The following is a 24,908-nucleotide window of genomic DNA, read 5'->3' on the forward strand; positions in this document are numbered from 1 at the left end:
AAATGTTTGCATTTAGCCCTAGGGTTTTCTTGGTTGCTGTTCCTGCCCTTGCTGTTCTAAATCAGCAGTGCTGGTTGAAGTCTTCTGTGCTTGTTTCCGTCATTATTGATTTAAGGTTTTTTCCCCCTAAAATGCTGTCCTTTACATCCTCAAATAGTCCTCTACATTTTCATATATTTTACTTTTCTGCCCTATCACTTAATTTTTCTGTGATTTGGAATCCTTGCTAATGTTCTGATGAACTCCTGTGAGTCTTCAACCAGACTGTATGAAATCCTTAAACACAAGGATTAGAAAATGGATGGACATGCTTCTGTCACAGGCCATTCATAAGGACATATGTGGTGTTCTTTCCTCTGCTGACTATGAGGGCATCTCCTCTCCCTTGTTACATCTTCTGGCTTTTCAGCTTCATTCCTGAGTCTCATTTCATGGCCACAGAGCGATTTGACTCCTCTGGTGATGCTCTCCCACTGGCTGGAAGGGTTTGTGTCTGGGAATGCTTTAGATTGGGGCCTTGGGTAGGCAAGAATGAGTAAGACACACCTTTACTAGCCAAAGGGAGAAGCTGTATCCCTTGTTGTTCCCACTTCCGTTGTACAGTCTGTTCTGTGTCCCTTGCAATTTCTTCAGAGGCCTCATAGGATTGATAAGACAGTATCACTCTGCCCAGAACACACTGAAGAACTCGTCTGTTTCCTAGTCTAAACCAGCAGAATGAACAATTCATTTTTATTTCCAGACTGGAATTTTTCCAAGTCCATCAAATTATGTTGAATTAAGTATTTTCAGGCAAATACTTGCTGGTTCTACTGACTATTGAATATTTCAATTAGAGAAACCACCAATGATTCTAGAATCTGAAAGTGTTTTGAATATTTTAAATATAGTGCCAAACCCACAGAATTTTCTTCTTTATATTGCTTTTCCCAGGGAATGTTAAAGGTGTGTCTCATCAGGTCATAAATAGATTAGAAAAACATTAGCTGATCATTTTTATAGTAAATCTTACTTAATTTATGCACAATTTCTTTCTCATTTGGATAATTTCTTTTGGAAAGATTTTATATTTCTTTCGATGGAAAAGCAGTTTCTTCAGCTGTGAGATGAACTAAAAGACAATGTTGGCATATGAATGGGTTAAGTTTAGAATTGCTTTCATACAGTAATGTGCATGCCCAGTGATACAGTCCATGCTGTTCATGTCCTAACTGCTTGCTACAGCACATTAGAGATTATTCATGAAAAGCCTGTGGTCTTGACATCTCAAAAGAAACCAGCAGCTTTCACTATTTACATTTTTGCTGACTTAATCAATAGTTGCAAAGTTGCTGGCTCCCCTCCAAACCTCTTGTGTCAACAGAATTGACAAGTAAATGCTCAAATCTCACAAAGTTCATTGGAGTTATACCATTTTTTTAAAAACTGCAACAGAGGTTGAGCTGTATTGCTTAACTAATGATTCTTGCTCAACCTGAACAAAAGCCAGTTAGGGCACTTGATATTTTTTAGAATCCTACAGTGTGGTATATCTGGGTCACATTTCTAATTTTGTTCTGATTGACTAATGACTGGCTAAATGACTGGAAAGGAACATGTAGTCCCACAGCTCCTTCCAAGGGATTTAATTTATAGCTCCTGCATTTTAAATATTTTGAGTTTTGTTTTAAAATAGAAAGGTGAGTAGTTTATTACGTATACTTTTTATTTACACTCTGTTTAGTTAGCATGTAGATCCAGCTGCTCTGTTGCATCCCTGAAGAACAGCTTACACCCATTTTCTGAGCTCTGTTCCCTCACTTACTGAGACCAGCTGCTGCTCCTCTTGCTTCTGTAGTAAAATATAATTATCAAAATGTGACCCAATGGTAATGTGGCCTCAGTGAATAAACAAGAAAAACCCCATAACTGTACTGAACTATGGCAGTAGTTGACTGTCAGAACGGAGAACTCACTTGATGATTTCATTGGCACACTGGTGCTGAGCGGAAACTTGAATTAAAGTTGTCATGTGTAAAATATCTGCTGGTAGATATCCTCAGGCACTACTTTTTTTTCCCTCCTAAAAATAGAAATTAAGATTTTCTTGGTCTTGTACTTGTGTTATGTTTGGAAAACTGGTCTTTCATGAGGACGTGATACAAATATTTCAATACAGAATATTCTGAAATACAGGCCTATTTAAACTGCAATGAAATAACAAGTCTTAATTTTTTGAATAGGCTTTTAGGTGGAAATACAGACACTGGATATTGTGAAGCCACAAATGGCCTTTTGGTCCATCAGTGTTGGTTTTATTTTAATCCAAATCTCTCACTTCCCTTATAATGAAATTTATTTTACATGAATGATCAGGAGTATTTGTTATCTTCTTATGTAGTGATTTCTTGAACTCAGTTATTCAGTTATTGAAAGCTAATCACTGAATTTCCTAATTATTTATTATAAAAACCTTTGGGATGCCGTGATGACCAGATGGAACTTGTTCATCTAGTTGGATTGGGGATATTTTCTAGAGGTAAAAATAATATTCAACGGCAATGTTTGAAAATCAGATTCATTCATTCCCATTGGAGGATAGAACACCATTACCGTTTCAACTTTTTGATAAATGGCCTGCTGAAATAAATGGAAATGTTTAGAATATAGAAAAGAAAGAAAACCTACAAGTCAGGGATAGATGTTGTGGCCTCCTTTGCAACTACTTACCTGTATAATTTGCCTTCATTTCAAGTAATTCATAGTGCTGAGATCAAACATTCAAAAGAGATTTTATTCGGATTTTGGCAAAAATTCTGAAAGGTGTGTCAGATTGTAAAATACCAAAATTCTATTGAATTTCAGCAGCACTTGGGCAACTAATTCCCCTCAGGCTGCTTAGAAAACCTCAACAGACTACGTGCATCTCCTCCTTTGGACAGGCTTCTTATTTTTCTTCTCTTTTGCTCACTGTAGAAATGCAGAGGGATCCCTCTGGATGGGTGGCAGTCCCAGAGGAGCTCTCGGTGGCGGTGCTGGCGAGGCTCTGCGGGCGTACGTGCGCGCAGCGGTGCCAGCGCTGCGGGGCTGTGCCCGCCCAGCCCAGCGCGCAGCCGCGGGCTCGGCCCCAGCACGCCAGGGCTTCTGCTTTCCCACACTCTCTGCCTCATGGAACCTTTCTTTGTGGAGCAAAAGTTAAAGTTTATTATTTGTTCTACTGTGGGCATGCCTTCCCGTTCAGACGTTTGTGCAGTAAAAGTTTTCCACTGTCCTGAAGTGCACAGAGAGCAGGAATGTGCAGCTTGTGCTGGGCCTCAGCAGTGTGTGTAGTGTGAGAGGCAGACACAGGCAAACACAGCTGTGTGTGCTTTGGTAAGGCACCAACCCAACATCTCGAGTGCACCCAAATACCTGCTGTCAGATTGGACGTTCAAAGGACATGTAGAAAAGATATCCTCTTTTGTGCCTTTTGTGATGTGTGGTGGTATGTATGTACTGAAGTGTCGCTGGCTTTATTCAGTCTTTCTGATGTCCCTCAGGATTTTTCCCTTAATTTTTAAGTAGTACCATCAAATTTATAGTAAAAGCAAATAAAGCAGCGGTGGTCTCAGTCTCTGGTATACTAATGCAGTGCTGAATTGAACATGAAACACAAAACACTTTGAAGCAAAAGGTATACATTTAACCTTGATACACCTTGTCACACTTTGAAAAGACAGGAAAAAAAAAGAGGCGTGAACTCGACTTGCAATCAGCTGTAGCTTTGAGTTCCCAACGAGGCAGTATTTATGCATCATTTTTGCAGTGTTCTCAGGGCTTGTCAGGGGTGGTGTCCCGGCCTGCCGTGCCGCTGCTGGAGCGTGCAGGTGCCCTGCAGCCGGAGCCAGCCCGGCCATGGGCGCAGCCCGGCGGGGCCAATGAGCGGCGGGAGCGCGGCGGGGTTTGCACAACAGCGCCTGGCGCGCCCGGGCTGCGGGCGGCTGCACGGATCAGGTGGCAAGGGAGGCAGCAGGGTTTTCTGGTACACACGCAGCACAGGCTGAGATTGCTCTGTAAAAGGTGCACAATTTGCAATCAACAATAATGCCAATTTTTACTTATGTTTCAGAACACGGAAACGTGAAACATGAGGTAAGGATCATTTTCTTTTGCATGTGATGTTTGTTTTGTTGGTGGCATAAGAGCTCCTTATTACTCTGTGTACATACTGCTGGAGAAGGTATGTTTTTCTTGTGGGTTTGCAAACAGATTTGTTTAGAGTGCTGTAGAAGTTGTCTAAGCAACAAGGTATTAATGATTAAATACAAATGTTTTCTGCTCCAAATGTGAATTAAACTTGCAGTGAAATGACAGTGCTGTGAGCACTGAAAAGGGTGGAGATACTTTTTTAAGCTACAGGTAAGAAAACGTACGTTGCTTCACAACTAGTGGTTAGATCCTTACTGTTCCTAGACAAAATTTGGCTGTAGAGTTAAAAGTATTCTTTTTTTTTCCTCTGCTGTGCCAGAGAACTCTGGGGTGATGAAGGATTGGCAGGGCAGTGCTTGCCTCTTCATGTGAAAAGATTGTTTGCAGAGGTGTCCTGTGGTATGGAGTTTATGTAATCTGGAGAGATGTTAAAATGGGACCTGAACAGAGGAGCTGCTGTGATGCACATAGTGTGGCTTGCTGTCAGCCTAGGAAGGCTGCAGGCCACCCTGGGTTATTTTTTGGCCAGCTCCTGGGACCTCTTCACTGTTTTGTCTGTCCCATCTGACAAAATAGAGGCAGCACTTCAGACCAAGAGTATTATAGCTTCTAGCATGTATTTTAGATCAGATGTTTATGGTAATTGTTTAAAAGACATAACAGTTATGAGCAGCATGTGAGTATAAGTGTTGCTGCTCTCCATAAGCATGGCTGTGTTTGATGCTGTTGTAGATAGGGGTAATGGGAGGATGTTATTGCTGACATGGCCGGTGCAGGGGTAGCTGTGTGCAGGCCTGACCATGGCTGTGCTCTGATGTTTGAGCGGTTTGGGTGTCACTGTAACCCCAGACAGCAGTGGGGCTGGGTGAGGGCAGCTCTGCACCCTCTGGTGAGCTCCTGGCATGTCGGCCCCAGGTGGGCTCCTGCTCCTGGCAGCCTGCAGGGGATTAGTGTGGTGACGGGGAGCTCTGGCAGAGGAGAGGGGTGTGCTGCCTGTGCCCAGCCCCTGCCTGTGCCTGCTCTCCTCACTGCATCCTCAACCATGCCTGTGGCCAGGTCCTGCCCAGTCTGTCACGTCTCTGCCTTGACAGATGTGCTGAGTAAGGGCACTCTAAACTTTGGGAATCACCGTGTGGTCCATTTTCCTGATGCCTTTCCAGTCCTGCAAGTGGCAAGCATGGCTGGAGAGCTGTGAGCAGATCATCTACTGGGTTTAGTAGACAAGACTGCCAGGCTTCCTAAAGCTAACCGTGGTGATCATACTGTGTCTAGATGAAAAAATAGGTCTACTGTTTTTTTTCTAGTTAGGAAAACTAAGACCTCCTTTCTGGAGCTATTGATTTGCTATTGCCTGTTGAGTTGATCCGAAACATCAGGATTACATTAATTTTTACCAAGACTCCTCTTTAGGTGCCTGCTTTCATTCTCTCTGTGCAGAAGAAAACTTAAGCATGGATGAGGAACTGTCATTTTGAAAAACATAGATTTAGGTTTTATGCCAGTAAAGAATCTACTGGTAATTTATTAGGTTTAAGGGTACTGAACTCATTTTTATACAGCTCAAGAACTATTTCCTTGAAACCATTTTCCAGCCAGTCCTTTGGTGTATATGACTTGAGTTGTCACAGTCCCTCTGTTTTTATTTAAATTTAGCGTTTCTCTCTCCCTTTGCACTTTTCTGAGTCCTGCCCCTTTCCCTTTCTTGTGCAAATCTGTGGGTGCTCACCAATCTGCATCAGTCCATATCAGTAACATGGCTTCCATATGTAAAAAACAATAGAGGATATAACTGAGCATTTTGCTTTTATCTAGTACTATTATCTTCATTGTGGTATCAGCTTTAATTTTTTATTCTATCCACTACAGATAAAGCAAAACTTGTATGCTTGATTTAATTATACATGTAGAGTACAAAGAGGACATGTCCAAGGACTTGAGAGTTTGAAAGCCATTTTCAACCCAAGCTTTTGGTTTTGCTTGCCTGCTACAGGGCTTGGTAATTGGGTTATGCCTCAGGTTACTGCTTTCTGGCTTGCCTTGGTGTGTGTCCTGCATCAGCTTATATCAACGGCGAGTAAATCAGAGCAACCTAATTGTTCCCTTTGTTATGCAATGTGCCTTTCTCTACTTGGTTTGATTAAAAAATAAATAAATGCATGAATCATCATGCAAGTTACCAGATAAAACAAGTTTGCTAAAGCAGATGAGTAGTTTGCAGATATGCATTATTGCAGATTGAAATTTCCAGGGATCCATAGTACGTGTCTTACTGTATGAAATATAGAAAATAAATTGAAATAGTCTGAATCTTGTCAGAGAGTTTCTGATTTCACACAACTCTGATTCCTCCAATTTCACAGAGACAGACAAGTTACTAAATATATTTAAATACGTGCCCAGAAAATAAGGAAATTAGGCATTCCAAGGGGAATTGTAGTTAGCTTCAGTTTAAAGTACAAATAGTGAAAGTTTCTACCATATTAAAGTAATGAGTAATGCAAGTGGCTTTGACTTTTGTGTTGGTGGATGTTATCTGGGGCAGCTAATGCCAGACTGCATGTTTTTCCCCTATTCTATTAATAAATGATTAAAAAATACATTTGTTCTCAGTATCAAAAAATGCTGATGTATGAACAAACCTTCTGTGGACTCAGACTCTTTCAGCCTAGTGTCAGAAAAAATGGGATATATGAAAAAGCTAGCAACATTACTAAGAATATTTTTCAAAGTGTGATCTTTTGACGAGATAAAGATAATTGTGTTGGTGGTTGGGGGAAATAACTCTAAGAAAACCAGCTTTGGCTAGTAGATTGTGGTAATGAAAGGATTGCAGTGAGCTTCCATGAAAACATGTTTATTCATATCCTTGATTCTTGTTTTTGCTCTGCAGAAACGAACAAATGGAATTAGAAGAAGCTCTAGACACGTGGATCCAGGTTTGTGTCATGACTTTTTAATACTTAAACATTAAATAAAAAGAGTAAGAAAGCTGTAACTTGCTTTAAGTTGCATTGTGACTACTATTGCCATGCACACAATGCTGAGAACTTGACTGCTGAAGTCATGAAGGTCTGAAGTGATTGCTCTGTTTGTGATTTCAAAGATATGGTCAGCTGGTTGAACCCTTAATTTTTTTCCCTTGTTTTTTCTTTAAGTAGAGCTCTGGTTCTATTTGAACAACAAAATGCCTCTGGGCTTTCAGTTAATATGACCCGCCCTACTGTACTCTGTAGTTTTATAAGAAATAACTAAGGGATGGATAGCAGACAGTTTTTTGGAGTTCAGCTTCTAAGTCTTTAAGTTGTGGGTTTCTCAGCTTTTAAATGTAGTGGTGCTCAGTACTTAACTGTTAAGAGTTGCTTTTCTGAAAGGCATAAATCAATTGCAGTTTTATATTGAACTTCAAACGGATGTTATTTTTCCTGTTAGTTTATAGTAGATACTTCTGTGGAATCATGGCAGCAGCAGCCCTTAAGAAAATTAAATGCTTGGTTATAGGTTGTGTACTCAAGTGGGTGAACATTTCCTCTGGAGACCCATTATGTGTCTGTATAAAATATTCAATGTTTTTCAGTGTAACTCTGTGATATTTTTAGTATCATTTTAGTGTCAGTAATTACATTTCTGTCCTTTGTTTCTTGTATAGTTTAATTACTGGAGATTTGTTATGCAGATATTATTTGGAATAAAAGTAAGCTGTGGATTATTAAATATTTCTAGATGTGGACATCTGAGAATAGTTGGAGTTAAACATTAAACAGGATGGCAATTCTGTACACCACATTATAGCCTGGCAGAGCTAAGTACTTTTCAAAAACTAGGAATGCTGGTTGTGCCACTAGAATTGCAGCTGCCTTGGCTTGGAAAGTCTAAATGTTGTAACTAGCTGGAGCAGACCACACCTTTCTTACTCACGTACCTTTGACATGTTTTGGAACACGTATCGTCACTTTGTTCCCTCTAGCAAAATAAACCTGCTGCATGATTCTAGCAATTGTTCTGTGTGTTGTGACGACTGCAGCCATAAAAGCAAAAAATGAGCACCCTGTAACTCTGAAAATTAATACAGTCAGAGGGGAGAACATCAAGGGTAGGAATCAAATAATGCAGAAGGGGATGATTTCTTCCAAGTGTTTGCTAACAAGACTGAGTTCTTCCCAGTCATTGGTGCCTGTTGCAGTGAAGTGTAATTGCGTGCTTGCAGAATAGGCCTTATAGGTTCAGTGCCTTTAAACACAGCTGTCTCATACAGAGCCATAGAAGGTCAAGTAATTTAGCTTTGAGAACCTTTTGAGTATGCTAGTGATTTTACTTGCTGTTGAAGTCTGATGGAAGTATTTGCAGCATCTTTATATGCAAGGATACTTTAAAAGTACTTTTTATTGAAGACTAAATACCATGGAAATCACCAAAAATAGCTGAAGTAAGTAGGTGTTTAAAAGTTGTATGTAGCCGATGCCTAAAATACAGTTCTGCTTGCCCCCTGCCTTGTCCATTTACCTACACAGAACAGTTCTTTGAGTTGTTGGGATAATCTTGTTATAGAGTGCAGTTCTTGGTCCTCATATTTTGGAAAGCCAAAAGAAATACAGAATGTTTGCATGAATTTTAAGTCCCTTTCTTAGAGACATGGCTCTAGAGGAGTCCTTACAGAATGTTTTCTGAATTTTTAAAGGTTTTAAATAAATAGTAATGAGAAATATATAACATGCTAATGTGCTCTGTACATATACCATATACTGTCAGTTTTCAAATGAAATGAGATTTTTGTTTTGCATTTTGTCAAGATAGGCATTCTGTGTCCTCCTGTAACTCAGTGGGTATACCTTTATAGTCTTTGGTAAACTCCTGGCATCTATTTTGCATAATCTAAGTACTACTGTTCATCAGATTGCACACTGCCTGAGAGACAGATGCTATCCAGAGGGCAGTGCTTGGAAGAGATCAGTCATGTCAGGCATACGTTACTGCATTGAGCCTCGGAGCTTTCCAAGAGCACTGACATGCCCAGTTCTGAAGAGTCTGAGTGCCAGGATGCTGTTTTTGCTGAGAGAGGTGGTCAGGAGGTTGACTGCCAGACTGCTTTGTGTTTAGGAGGTTTAGCTGGCTGCTGCAGCCTGTGCTGTGATGGTGCTGGAGCTTGGTGCTAGGTTAGGCAGCTGACACTTGCTGTGAATCAATAACCAGCACCTGCAGTGACTGAGCAAATAGTGATGGAGTTTGATATCAGCAGTAAATGCAAATATTTCGGGTTGTAACTTTTCAAGATTGTTCTGTTATGTCTGTCTTGGCTATTTTAGTGAAGAATAATGAATAGCATGGTCAAGTTAATGCATTGGTGCTTCTCTTTTTACGCTTAAAGTCAAATTCAACTTTTGCTGACCCAGCTTAGCCCGGAATGAAAAATCACTCAAATTTGATGAGAAGTAGTGCAAGTTGAAGGATGGTCTAAACAAAACAATGGGAGGATTCTGGATTAAAATACCTTGTTTTCTGCAGGTAAAGCTTATTGATGAAGGAACCTATTTAGCTGAAGTACCCTAAAGGCAATAAATTAGTTTATAGCTTTTTTATTTTTGTTTCTTTGAATTTGGGTTAAAAGTTTTTACAGTGACAGTCTCCTCCTTGAGATTTGATTTGTGCTGGATAAGAAAGAAAGGTAGAAGAAAAAATGATTAATGGATGATGAGTCAGAGAAATTTCTGTGAAATAAAAGCAGTAATGAGAAAAATGTGTACAAAAAGAACACTGTGCAGAAACTGTACAGGTGAAGAGAAGACTGGAAATCCTACAAAATATGGCTTTGTATTTATGCTGTGCACTAGGCCTTCAGCCTGCAATCCAGTTGCAGAGAGCCTCCTGATTTGCTTCATCTACTAAACTTTAGTGGGACAGGTTTTAAATAACCTTTCTTTTGATTAAGCAGGAGATAATAAAGGTCATCGATGAAATGAGCTGGTGAATACATCTGCAGCTGTAAATCCAGGGAAAATTTGGTCTACAGCTTGCATGACTGTAGAACAACAAATTTCTGCTTAAATACATTTGAGAAGCGATCAGACTGATGTCAGTTTTTGCATAGAATGGGCATGTGAAATGATAATTATATGACATTTTATTCTCATGTAGGGAATATGCTTAAGCATGGAAAATACACCCTTGGCTTAAATGACAAATGAAGCATTTATATGTATATTCATAAGCACATATTCTTATTGTGTGAATTCTTGAGAAGGATGATACAGTCTGACCAATGTTTTTAATGGAAGTAACTTTGTATTTATTTTAATATGAGTAAAAATTACTGTCTGTCTCAGCTATTGAAATAGTACAGTGTATGTTTGCTGTCTTTATTTTTTTTATGGTATAAAGAGTCTAAATGTGATAGATTCACAACTTAGTGTTTTTGAAACTGGTTTTACCCTAAACACTTCTGCTAATATAAACATTGGAATTTTAATCTCTAGAAGTGTGAAAGTATATTTCATATCTGAAGGATAAACTTGGTAAAAATAGAATACTTTAAGCCTTACAGTCAAGATTCATTGTAGATTAAACTCAAAATCTGATCTGTGAAAGATCACTGTTGAGCATGTTCTGACTTCTTAAACAGCTGATTTCTTTATGAACAAGGATTAAAGATTAGAAAGCTTCAGTTCTGAACGGAGGGCCAGAACCAATATTTTCTCCATCACAGAAAGTAAAATATTTGAGTAAAGTATCCCAAATATAAGTAAAATATCCTAAACTTTTTTGGGATGGAGGGAAACAATACTAGCAAGTCATGTATACAGTGCAATAGCTTGGGAAAGTGTATCTTTCAGCCCACAAATTTGAAGTTGAAATAATAATTTTAAAAAGAGGTATTAATATTTCTGGTTGGTGTCTGGTCCATACTTGCTTTGTGAATCCTCTAATATTGGTTTTACACAGATTATTAAAAACCCCTTGGGATCTGAAGAGAGTCACTGGTTTTAGGGCCTGAAGTATATGCATTAAACAAGCAGCAACAGTCTGTAGGGAGAAGTAGAATACTGGAGCTACATTTATTTCATTAGCTGTAGTGGGAAATAAGCTACTCTGTGCTTGATATTTTGTTGAAGTTGGATTTTGGCATCTTTTAACTAGGTTGTGTGTGATTACTAAGCAGTGAAACAATATTTGGGGGTTTGTGTAGTGTGGTAGTGTTTGCATCCTGTCTTTGGAGTAAAAATTAGGGGTAGTGTCATATTGGCAGTTTAAATTTTCTTTTGTTAAGAATGAAGCATGCTAGACTGAGATAGTTGCACAAATTCTTACAAAGTGTGCTCTGTGATATGCAAGTCTATCTATGATTTCTATTTCAGTGCCACTCCAAGTGTATGCCCAGCCAAAAGCAAAATCTGGCTCAAACTCAAATGCTGGGATATCCCAACCAGGAGATAATTCTTTGCCAAGTATGCAGTTGTTATAGGTAAAGCTACCCTTTAAGTAAGAATTTGAAGCCTGTCACCCATTTTCTTGTTTCATTGAGCTATCCAGGCACATCCTCAGTAGTCCTGATCGACTGTTGTCTTCTCATTCAGCCCAGTATAGACAATAGCCAATTTCATGGATGAGAAAAGATAACCAGCGTGAAGCCTAGAGCTGGAAACAGGCATTCAGGAATTTATTTCTCCGCTTGTACCGTGGCAGCAGCTACCTGGGAGTCTGGCTGTGGTTTTGGTGGCCCCGTATTAACCAACTGGCCATCAGTATCAGTGTTGAGAGCAAGAATTTATCTTGGTTTTAAGCCGTAGAAAAAGGTCTACTAAAAAAAGCGTTAAATAAACCCCCTGTATTTTGTGATGAGTTGACTGATGTCATTGATAGTATCTCCTTATTAGGATTGTCTTCATCAGGATGAATTAGACCAAGTAGCGTCTTTTTGCTTTGATAAAGGAATCCCTGTGTATAGACTCAAGAAATGCCTTGATTGGTGTTTCTCATATACATTTAATACTGTTATTTAATTACATTTCCTGTAAATAAAATGTAGAAGTGAATAGCAGTCCCTCAAGAACTAGAATATACATATGGCATTCTTTCCAGCTTTAGATACTGTTTGCATGGAACATGATGTGTTTCAATGGCTGGACAAAAAGTGTGACTGTAAATTAAATTGAGGAAAGCCAGGAGGAATACTGGAGCAAAGAAATGTTTCACGAAGCTTTCTCTAGTGAAGAAATAGTTGTTTCACAAAGTTTGAGGTCTTTTTTGATGTTTGTGGAGCATTAGATTTACGGAGTAACTTAGGACTTCTCTGCGTGCTAATGCTTTAAGCAAGCTACAGAACAAGGTTCGATTTTACATCTACGTGACGCATGTTTAACTTTTGGCTGGTTTTATTCAGCTATGGATACTTCTTCCTTTTCTACACAGCATTTAAGCACTTTGTTCAAGGTGCCTCTACTGTACCCAATACATGTCTCCAGGAGTCTGTGTGGAGCAGAGGAATTGCAGGTCAGAATGGGTTTTAGGGGGCAGCTGGGAGCACACTGGCGGCAAGGAGAGCACCCCTTGGCAGGAGGGATGTGCTGCTGCTCATTGACCCAGTGTGGAATTCTGGAGCTCTCTGAGGGACTTGGATTGGAGCTCTAGCCTGACCATCTCTTGGTATTGATAGACATGTTTGAGCATGTTTTACATCAAGTGGCTGGGATGGGGGTTGGTGTTTGAGACCAGAGTCAGTGCATTTCTTTGTGGTCCTATGTTCTCTCAGCTGGGCCTCAATGGCTGTGAATTCAGAGACACACTGAATTGTGTAGCCTAATTTGTGAGATCAAATTAATTTATCTCACGTATTTATTAAAAATATGTATTACATTTAAGGTCTTTGCCTTTGTTTTTTCTTTCCTCTGCAGCACTTCACAAAATAATGAATTCATCATTGTTGTGTTACAAGAAAGGACATGTCCAATGTTTTGCACCAAGAAATTTTCCACTAATGTGTTTCTGGAAGGTGAAGCAGAGTTTTGTCTTCCAATGAAGCATTTCAAATGCAGTTTATTTGGGTTGTTTTATTTTAAATTAAAATTGTTTTTACATTCCTGTTGGGGACAGATATTTGAAAGGTGCTGTCCCCTTGGCATCTCAGCAGTGAGCTAACATTCAGAGAAGAACATAGCCTTTAGCCTTTTCTTTTAATTAAACATCAGAAGACCCAGATGCCAAAGGGTGAAATGTATATTTTGTCAAACTCTTTCATCCTTGTCGGGTTGGATTGCAAGATTAGTTCTTAGTTGAGTGATTTAAACTCTTTTGTCTTACTGGATGTGTTTTTGGGACTGTCTCTATATCTTAAGCATTTAACGTTGCATTTTTCTCTTAGAGAAGTAATGGTGTTCAATACATACTTAGGCATATATTAACATAACTTTTAAGCTGAGATGGATGAAAAATCCTTCAGTATCTTTCTCCTTTTCTGCATAAAAACACTCAACATCAACTATTTAAGCAAAACATCACTGTTCAGAGATAACTGCATGGAAGTTGTCAGGAAGAAAAAAATGTCAGGTAGAGGTGGGCAAAATGGGCATACAAGTATGATCAGTAAAACAAAAAAATACACTGTTTTGTATTTTAAACACACACAAAAGTAGTGCAGTGCAGCACTATTTAAAAAAAAGGGAAGAGGCCTGTGCTATGTGGCCCAAATTTGCCTTTACTTACCTTGGCAAATGGAAGTGAATTGCTTGGTATTTGGTAGAGTTTATTGGGACTTACAAATCTTATTCATCTTCAGGAGGACTGTTGCATTTACCCATCTATTTTCATATCTGATTTTAATCTTCAGGGTGCTGTAATTCTCAGAAGGCAAAACAAAGATAATGAGGCAATGAATGATTAAAAATAGTCAAAAGTAACTGAATTTTAACAGTACTCTAAAGCATATGGTTTCTTTTTTTGTGGCTCACTCATTTAACTAAACCAGTATTTGATCACTACTTCAAAGTAATTCTCACACAAAGAATTTGGGAAACATTGTAAAATTGAAAGCAGTCGTCCCATGGGAGAAAAAAGACTGCTGAAAATTCACACAAGAGAAGCTCCCAGAACTGCCTCTGCCTTTTGCCTGAGGAAGGTTTTAAAGCTTGGTAGAAGAGGCCAGAGGCAAGATCCTGAGAAACTGATGCTGCCTTTCCAGGAGGGTTTTTAATCTGCTCACCACTTTGAGATTGCCAGAGAAGGGAACAATGAGGCTGAGCTAGGCTGCAGGCCAAGCTAGCTCAGGATCCCTCCAACAGCAGCCAATTAAATTGATGCTGAAGGAGAGAATTTGGGGTAAGGTGCTGTGGTACCTCCCTCCTTACCTTGTGTATTCGTTCCTTAGCTCTTAATTTTCCTTCCATGTATTCCATCCTTCCATGTATTTTCATTAGCACTTTTTAAACCAGTCTAAAATCTTCGCAACATCCTTTAACTGTCACTCTCATAATTAGTTGTGTGAGTAAAGCACATCTTTTTGTTTGCTTTTAACTTGCTACCTATTGCTTTGACTCCTGTATATTTTTGCATCAAGAAAAAGACAAATAAGGAAATGAGTACTTTTCCCCTGGTCACTGTTATGCCACTGATGAGTGGTCTGTCACATCCCCTCCAGCCATGTGTCCTCCAGCCTGAAGAGCTATTGTGTGCTTAATTCTGCTGATACAGAAGCTCTTCTGTATGTCTGACCATCCTGTTTGCTTGTTTGTGGGCTTCTAGGTCCAAGAGTTTGTCAGTCTTTCTAGTTCTGTGTCTGCCACAAGAAATTTCTTAAGAGTTGGTACAGAGCAGAATCTGATTATGATATTGAAGAACTGATTGTAAAAAATACTTAGCAATTAGTCTGAGATCTGTTGTCTCTGTGATGATACCTGTTTCACACTCCATCATTGTGTATGAGTATTCAATCCATATGTTACTTTAGGTCTTGCATGAAGGTGTGACCAAGTGGCCTCCAAAGATCCTTCCACCCAGAGTTATTCTCTGATTTTGAATCCTGTTGCTCATGAAATCTTCCTTCAATCCTTTGCAAGTAGTGATCTTTTTAAAGAAATGCTTTTGCACCTTCTCTAAGACTTAATCCACTCTTACTACCATTTAATAATGCTTATTAATTTTTTGAACAAGGAAGGGCCAAGCAGAGATTCCTTTGGGTGACTCTTCTGGACACTGCCTTCTATTTGAAAAAATACTGTTGTTCCAGCCTTTTTCATCCTGTCCTGTTGTTGTTTATTTATCGGGGGCAGGGGGACAAAATTTTCCTCTTATATCATGTAAGCTGGAAGAGAGCCTTGTTGTGAGTCCTGTTAAAAGTATTTTGCTAATCCACATTAATATATAATTCTACTTCATTGTCTGCTTTAAAGAACTCGGAACAATGTCCCTGACTGTAGTCTTTATATTATATTATCCATATACTTCTAAATTCTGTTTTTATAGTAGGCTTTAGAAGTCTGCCTTGTACAGCTGTCAGATATTTGTGTTGAGACATCTATTGATTACAGCAGAGTTTCTCACATATAACCACTTATTTTTATGGTACTGGGTTGTTTTAAGAAATAGCTTACAGATCACAATTAGCAGCTCGGCGATGTAATGTTTGAATTTATTTGGTACTTAGCATGTTTACGTAGTGACATTATAAAACATGATCTGATGATTTTTCAGTAGAATCTATTTATTTTGTTGTTTTAATCCTTAGATGTGGTTTATCCAGGAAAAAAGGTAAGGTACTTAGGCATTACGTGAAAGAACTTGGAGTTCAGCCCTTATTGTTGCTCTTGCTGACCTGCAAATAAATAGAAGACATGTTCAGTCTTGCACTTCTGAGAACTTGTGTTTCTTAAGCTTCAGTGTGCAACAGGGAATTAAAAAGTAACTTCATTATCTGATACCTTGAAAAGGTGCCACAGTCCGTTAACCGTAGAGGTTATTCTTTAACCAGCCTGTTTGGAATGGGGCATGTGGAGAGGGGACAGCATGAGGCACTGTCTTTTACTTCAGACAATAAAGTGTGATGTTTACTCTTCTTGAACTTGTTCCTTAATTGGGTTTGACAGCAACAAATAGCATAAAATATGGTACAAGAGCTGCATGTATGGATCACAGCTTTCCTTCCAGAACAACATTAAGCTCCTGGCAGTAGCAATCTTCTTGTGACTGGCAGGGATCATTTTAGTACTCTGGAATTCACTTAATGCTGGTATATTTCAGCATTTTTTCCTTTATTTCTTTTTTACAGAAGACCCTACAGGTTGCCCTATAATTTTCACCCTCCCCTTTTTTGCTTTATCATGGGGACAAGAAAGGCTGAAAAGGAAAAGAGTATGAGGCTTAATGGTAGGGACTTAAAGCTCTGACTGCTCCTGTGCATTGTATGCCAATTATTTGTCCTTTTCTGGAGGTATTGATTTAAACCCTGTAATTGTGTGTTGCACTGCACAAGGCTCAGGCACCTGAAAAACAATGAAGGATCAACTAAGCTCAAAGAGCCAATGATGGGACTTAAGTGTCTGAGGTGTATTCTTTGTCAGGGCAGTATTTTGGGAGAAAGAACCACGTCTGGGTGTTCTGCTGGTGTCAGTTTGATCTCTGGTGATTCTTTGATGTAACTGCAGGCTGTTGCCACAAGGTGTGGCATTTTTTCCCACTAGGGTGTCCCCTTACTGCCTTTCGTTTGAATGTATGGATCACCCAGTCACAGGCTAAATAACTTCAGTGAGGTAATAGCAAACTGGTCACGGGTGGCAGCTGCAGTGAGGAGATAAGTGAGATAAGTCAGCCTGACTTACCTGGGATATCAGCCCATAGACTTTATTGCTTTTGGGTGTGGTTTCTGTCTTAACAAATCTCATACTTTGCTGGAGTATATAAGCCACATTCAAACTGGAAACAGAAAATGGAAGGAAAACCTTCACTATTGTGCAGATGAATATGTGAGGGTTTCTTGACAGGGAAGGAAAGAAGCAAAAATATCTAAGATGCAGTGTGATTATTATGGCAGCATTGATGTCTTGACAGGGACTAAACTTGATACCCATCTTTATTGCCTGTGATAATTTACTAATAATGTCTTGATTTTGCAACAAAGATCAAGTGATAGATTATTTTATTTTGTGTTTTCATGTCTGCATTTAAAAGAGGGTCCTTTTACAGCTTATTATTTATTCATCATGTAAACAGTCTTCAAGTTAAGAACTTATTTTTATATATACATAGAAAATTATTCTACTTAAATTTGTAAACTATTTTGAAAATTGTAACTAAAAATTGAAAATATTTTTCTTTGATAAAAGGGAGCGTATCAGAATAGTATAAAATTTTTCGTATGCTAGTTGTGCTAGAAAAGAAAGGCTGGCATAAATGAAGACAGTAAAAACATAGTTGTAAGATATGTATTTTTATACTCAGTGGATATTTTCATTGTAGTCTGAATGCCTTTGTCTAGGTATATCTGCTAATTGAGGCTAGGGATACTACAAATTCATGGGAAAGCATCACATAACAGGATGCCTTTTGAATTTTCTAGAATTTGTTTTCATAGATTGCCAATACTTTAATATGCAAAGTGTGCACCATAAAAACAAAATCCCAAGTATATAATATTTAGGAATAAAATTTTAACTGCATTGGAATGTTAACAGTGAAATACATATTCATCTTTTTTTACTTCTTTAACACAAGTACTTTGTAATGAAAACAAGTTTTGTTCTCTTTTCTGAAAGAAAATAATTTATTTGCTGTGGCCTATACAGACCAGAAATAAGTGGGCACATTTTTTGAAAGCAGGTTTGTTTTAGCCAAAAAACGTGGTGTCTTTTTGTGGCTTTAATATCATGCCTTAATTCTTGGCCACATTTGTCTGTTGATGCTTGCATGCAAAGAAGGTGTATAAGGCCTGAATTTTTTTTGCATGTGTGCTAAGAACTCTCAGTTAAGAAGTAAAAGTAGTATCTGCTGTAATCAGGGTAGAGGCCACAGTGAAGAAAAATTGCTTGAAGAGTAAGATCATGAGAGTGTTTAACTTGAAAAGCTGAAGGATTATACAGCATTATGAAGAGGGTGCGTGCAGGGAAAATTATTTGTCATGTGCTGGGACCTGCCTGCTTTGCCAGGCATCACCCTCTTCCCTTTCACGTTGTGTAATAATTTAAAATGCTTCTCTTGCCAGAGAATTTAGTTCTTGCAAGTAACACAAATGGGAGACTAAGGCCTTTCATCTTAGAGGCAGATGCTATTAGTCAATACTGAGCACAAAAGAAATTGTCTGAAAGAGAATTGAATTCTTATTTTTGCAATTCTTGGTGAATCAAATGTCAGCACATATTCAGCAATGTGTGTTTTTAAATTTGATACCTGTGAAAGATTCTAGGTGGTGTAGGCATGTATTTTTATGGATTCTATATTGTTAAAATTATTCAGTCTGTGAATTCTCAACACTAGAAAAAATGTCTAGGTCCTGTACAAGTTTCATTACATTTTGCACTGTTAAATTCAGTTTCCAAAGTGGGGTTCTTGTTTTCAAGCCTTTTTCATCTTGCTGCAGAATTATCCCTGGGCATGAGGAAGTGAGTATTTAAAGTACAGCTCTAAATAATTGCTTCTATGGAATAATGGACTTGTATATTCCAAGAATTGTCCCTGTTTTTCAGAGCCTTTTGCTGCACTGTAATCTACTGTCTGGACACACCTTCATAGCTCATCTGTATTATCTGCCCAGTGCAAGTTATTGGTCCCTGAGGGCAGGTGCATGTTTGAACAAATACATGAATTAGAATGCCATGCCTGTCTATGGCATCACATTAAAAGATGTGATAATTAACACTGGTTAATCTTCATACCATGTGCTTTTATAAAAAGCAGAACCACATGTACCACACTTTTTAATTCATATGCCAAAACTCCATTTTGCTTAACTTGAAAAAAAAAGTTAAGCTGCTGACTTTTGAGGCTGCAGGATTTTTAAAGTTTATATCCCTAATTCACCTCCTAGACTACATTAAAAGTATGAGAGTTCATTACTTTGTCAAAACAAGTGAAAACTGTGTTTTTGAACCTGATTATTCTTTGTTGTTTATTCCCATGGAACATTTAATGCTCAGCTGTTTCTAACGCTTGTTCAAAGTGCTGAGACTCTTTTCAGTCCAGGCAATTCCAAAATCCCTTCCTCTCGCAAGAATAGCTGCCTGTGTCGGTCCAAGTAAGGAGTAGTTGCCTGAATAAACATTTGAAGTTAGGACTGTACAAAACAACAAGAGCTTGTCCTTAACCCTTGTATGGAGGAAAAGCTGCTGTGAAGAGGAAACTAAGGTCTGTCAATGAAAGAAAAATAGTTTTCACTGTAAATGAATCACAAGAAGTATGTGGCAATGACCATTAGGAAGTCAGTGTCTTTTTTAGCTCTTTGCTTTCTTTCAGTGCGGTCATGGAGAGAGTTCTCCTCCTCTTTTGAGAAATTACCTGGGTTAGAGTGTAAAAACTACTACATTATTTTGGAATTGCACGAGAAATGTCAGTTATTTTAGACATACTTTCTTGCATTTGCAATCTGAAATTCTCACCTAGGGCATGTTCAGGTTTTCTGAATTTATATGGATCTACAAAGACAAATATATGTATTATAGGGGAAGATTGAGTGTTTGAAAGATGCAGATACAGCTTATGAAGACACTTGCTATGTAAATGGGATTGGGTTAGCGTTTGTCGATTCTTTCAGCAGTGTACTTGACTAATTTTTTGTATTTCTTGTGTTGTAACATTTTGTTGCCTGACTTCCCAAAATCTTCAGAGTTTCTTTTCCTTCTGTTTTGAGACACAAAAGTAAATTAAACTCAGGAGTGAATCTGTGAGACTTATGAGCAGAACCACCCTCAAGGGGGTGAGAGACAAATGGTCATCAGCCATCTAAATAAGAATAGAGTCATTCTTTCCTAACAGGCTGCCCTTGTGACTTTCTCTTCTGAAGTTTAAAAACACAACTTTTTGGAAGTATTTTTGTAGTGCCAGTTTTTTTTCTTGCACAGAGATGAGCTTCCAGGCTCCTTAAAATGAGTGAATAATGTGCCAAATAAATATCCCTGCTTAAGAGTGAAGTAAGAAAATGCTTTCAGTTAGAGTTCTTTTTCTAAATTTAAAAAAAATATTCTGAAACTTAGTTTGGATTTTGGATTTTCTTGGCTAAATTTCTTATTTCTGATCAAATAAGTGCTGTCTTTAAGCAGCAAAACTACTGTAATATAAAAACAAACGTGTAGAAATAAAATAGAACTCATACAGTTTCCAAAAGCAGCCTTGTAAATTGAATAACATTGCTAGTCTTGTTTATTTTCCTTGCAGTGAACTCCCGCTATGATCTGCAATGTAGTTCCAAGTTTTGTGTGGATCTTAACTAGAAAATGGAGATAGAGCAATTTACCAGGGGGCTTTTTGCTAATGATCAGATCTACAAAACCTGGCGAAGCACAAGGACTTCCTGAGTTGTGGTGTTTTTCTGTTTCTCATAACAAGTTGTTGATCAGACTGTTAGCAGACAGATTTTTTCCTCCCACACATCTTCATTTCGGTTGATGATTGACCATTTTTGCAGAGGTCTCTGCCAAGAATACAGTTTCTATATGCAGCATTAAGAAGAAACGGTGGAAAACTTGAGTCTTTGAAAAACATAGATTTGACAGGTATTAAAGGACTGAGGGAACCACAAATCCTGTTTCAGTAAGGTTTTTAGGAAGGAAACAGTTGTTAGAAGAGAGGGAGGACAGTGACAGAAAGCATGGCTAGGACTGTGAAAAAAAAGATGTTTTTTCCAGTAGTTGGAACTGACAGAGTTCTGGAGGATGGCAGTCTTTAATTCTTCTGATGGAAGAGAAATGTGAATGTTTATCAGATGTAGTTTGGAGTGCATTACAGGTTGGTCACCTGAATTTTGAGATAGTGAAGATTATTTTGCCCTCCCTGCATCCTTCCCCCATATTGCCCCAGTGCTTGCAAGTTTTCTGTTTATGGAAGAAAGGGATGCTTTACTTTAAGCAGAAACATAACAGTTGACTTAAGGCTTATGGTAGCTGATAAATGTTTTAAAAATCAGCATTGTGTAGGTTTTTTTATTTCAAAATTAAGTGGCAAACTCCAGAGTTGTGGTTATTCATATGCCAATGGAGACTTGATTGAGCAGTACACAAAGGCAAAGCAGTTGAAGAGAAGACAAGTGGAATATTCCTGAGTCCCAGGCTCTGTCAGCATTTCAGCCACCTTGCCTTTAAACTGGAAGGAGGAAGGTGTGGTTAGGAAGCAGTTCTTTACTGTGAGGGTGGTGAGGCTCTGGCACAGGTTGCCCAGAGAAGCTGTGGGTGCCCCATCCCTGGATGTTCAAGGCCAGGCTGCATGGGGCTTGGAGCAACCTGATCCAATGGAAAGTGTCTCTGCCCATGGCAGGAAGGTTGCACTGAGATGATCATTAAAGTTCCTTCCAACTCAGCCCATTCTATGATTTTACGAATGTTAGGCTTAAAATCAGTATCTAAAATTAGAACTTTTAATTACAATGACATACAAAAATAATGACTTGAAACTGGGAGAATATAAAGTCCAATTAAAATATCTTCTTTGAGGTATATGTACTTATTAATTGTGTTAATTTTTTCCAGTAGTAATTATTTAAATCACTGCCTTTCTGAAGAGAGCTCTTAATAGACTATACTGGCATCTTCATGTATGCGAGTTCTGTAATTTTTGTTATAAGTACTTAGCCTAAAAGTTAAGAAATCCCGCCCCAATCTAGTCTCTTTTGAGGCACTAATAGACTGTCTTAGAAACTGAAAGTGGGTTTTTTCAAGTGATTAGTAGTGTTGCTTTCCTCATGTCTTCTCCCCAGCTGAAAAGGACTTTAGACAAGTTTTGCCTTGGCAGTAACAAAGCCATTGACTTCTGCTGGTTGTAGGGATAGATGACACTGATGAGGAGTTGGGAAGCTGCTCTCCTGACAAATGCAAGAGAGAAGAACCAAGTTTATCATTTATTCTGCAATAAAATGATTATGAACAGGGTTTTTAAAAATGAAGGCAGCAGAGCTGATTGGAAGAACATACAGAGAATGCCAAAGGACTTTGTTTTCATATAGCTTGTGCTCATATTAGAGCTTTCCTTTACCTAGCTTTTAATATTAGTGTTGGACCTAGATGATGTTGCCAAAAAAACGTGTCAAAGCTGGTCATTTTGTGTCATGGATGCTCAGATTGTGTGTATAACAGTTCCACCTGTTCTTCACACTGCTGTCCTTATCAACCCATCTGTTTTTCTCTTTCTATCATAACTCCTTGCTACTTTATTATTTGCAGTTATGCTTCTTGATCAGAAGCCTTCAAAGTGTAATTTTACTTACCATGGTGTAGATACAAATTTTTTCTTTCAATATGAGTTCCCCTTTGCCTGTGTCTCTTTATTTTTTTCTTTTTTAAAATTATACATGACACTGTGGGCTACTGTTCAGACATTTATTCCCATGAGACACTGCCATGAGTTACTTAGCCCTCGCTTCCTGGTTGGAGTGTGCAGATGTATGGAGACGTGTCTGCTCAGAGATTTCAGGTGGAATATTATCAGTCACTAAATGTCAGCTTCTCTCTTAGTAGGACTGCATTCCCTGTGTTAGTAGCTGCAAAGGTATAAACCAAAAAGGGTCAAAGCAAGTTCAGAGGTTCCAAACAGACACCCAAAATGCTGTTGTGGTGAAAGAAAGGACAGAATTAGTGAGCCTTTGTGCCATTTCCTATATGAAAGGCAGTGTTGTTTTCTTGAGATTCTGGAAACATCAGGATGTGGCCTTGTCAGATAGTCTAAAATTCTCTTTCAGCTTCAAAGCCTCATGAACTCAGGAGGCTTCATTCCATTTCATTAGTGGTTTTTTTTTCCAGTCAGGTTGTAAATACTGGTGACTAGGCTAACTTTTTCATAGAGTAAAAGAAAGTTTTCAGTTTAACTAGAAAGAGATGTTTAATGCAGACGAAGTTGTTTCATGTCTTTCTGGTAATAGGATAAATTTATCCACAAATTCACCTTTGAACCCTGCTGTCCTATATGCTGTGTCATTATTTTGTATGTTAGAATGATCCCTGCCTGAAGCCTAAACCACCTTTTGCATTGCTTGGAAATAACAGATGCTGGAATCAATTTTGACAGATAGAGGTCATAATAGGGTGTGCATTATGCATGTTGTTAGCAAAAAATAACATTTTTGAATCTCTGCATGAAACTCTGAGGGTCATTTGGTGTTGTTTAGAAATGCAGAGCTGCTGTAAGGAATACAAGTAGTTTACTTTTTTTGGTCTCATATATAATGGATATTCTAACTTATTATGTACTATGTTAATTTTAAATTGTAGCCTCCTTCTCTGACTCATAATTATCAGATGAAATACTCAAATGCATGGAACAGTTTATGAAAGGTTTTAGTTTTCTATAATGTAACCTAATTGGTACCTCATAAATCTTGATCTATCATGCTTTCTGCTTTTCCCATGAGCTACAATTTAGATCATAAATTTCTATTAGTTCTGTGACCCAGAGCCTGGCTATAAAGACTTTTCAAGGAATCTGGGGTTTTTCCTGGTTTTCAAGTAAAGTAAATTTTAGCTATTTATCGGTGTCATAACTGGATAAGTTTGGTTTTTGATTTCAATGTTGGAAACTACCAGACTCTTTTGTATATTTAAATTAGGAAGCTTCCTGATAAAGAACTTTGTTATGTGGAAGTCTGACTTAATAGGAACCAATGGGATTTTTATCATTAATGATAATATATGGATGAAATCCTGGTCTTGTCCTTTGTGTTGGAGTTTTACCCTCTTTTTAGCATGTTCATGAGTAACATTTTTGTGCCAGTTATGTTTCTGCCATTATCAGATACTGTCAGTACTGCAGCTATGTAGATTGCAATGGCAGCGTCTCTAAATGCTTAACATATTTCACATTTCAGTAATTAATGCATGGAGAGGGTCTATACTGTTTCTGTCACAAATAATGCATAATTATACTCTAAATAATTAATAACTCTAAAGCATTTCAGGTTTCTGTAGAATATCACTTTTTCTTGTCAGCATTATTGAATTACAGCAAGTCCTCAGGATTCTTAATGAGTATATTTGTTACGAATTCATATGCCAATTAAAAATGAAATGTCAAGAAAGACAAGGAAAATATCCTAGATCTTGCCTGTCTGAACTTCTGTAAAGCAGCTGGTGTACTGCCTCAGAGGAATTGGTCTCTTATTGAGAGGAAGCTAAAAGATCTTGGCTCGTTTAGACTAGCAAAATGAAGGTTAATAAGGGTATGATTGCTCTCGTTAACTGTAGTATGAAAATAAAAGCAGACAAGGAAAAGAACTCTGCAGTCTCCTGTTTCTAAATGGATGTAAGTTGGCCATGAACTAATTTACACTGAAAAGTAGAAGATTCTTGTTGTGGTTTAACCCCAGCCAGGAGCAAAACACTAAGGTGAGAAAACTTGTGGGTTGAGATAAGGAGAGTTTAACAGCTAAAACAAAAGCTGCACGTGCAAGGAGAGCAAAAGAGATTTCATTCACTGTGTTCCTTGGCCAGTCTGTTGTGCAGCCATCCCAAGGAAAGCTGGACTCCATCCTGGGTAATGGTGAGATAAAAGCCATCACTCCAAACATCCCTTCTTCCTCCTCCTTCCCCCACTTTAAATCCTGACCATGATGTCATATGAATGCCTTATCCCTT

At 38.3% G+C, this 24,908-nt stretch overlaps 1 protein-coding gene across 1 annotated transcript in view; it reads left to right on the plus strand.

Moving 5' to 3' along the window:
- Positions 1 to 24,908, plus strand: part of VAV3 (vav guanine nucleotide exchange factor 3) — a 147,523-nt gene that overhangs the window by 91,088 nt on the left and 31,527 nt on the right. The window contains exons 18-19 of the mRNA XM_058808132.1: positions 4,088 to 4,110; positions 7,058 to 7,103. Of these exons, the coding sequence (XP_058664115.1) occupies positions 4,088 to 4,110; positions 7,058 to 7,103 (69 nt within the window). The remainder of the gene's footprint in view (positions 1 to 4,087; positions 4,111 to 7,057; positions 7,104 to 24,908) is intronic.

The sequence above is a fragment of the Ammospiza caudacuta genome, chromosome 7 (assembly GCF_027887145.1).
Source record: "Ammospiza caudacuta isolate bAmmCau1 chromosome 7, bAmmCau1.pri, whole genome shotgun sequence".
Taxonomy (NCBI): Eukaryota; Metazoa; Chordata; class Aves; order Passeriformes; family Passerellidae; genus Ammospiza; species Ammospiza caudacuta.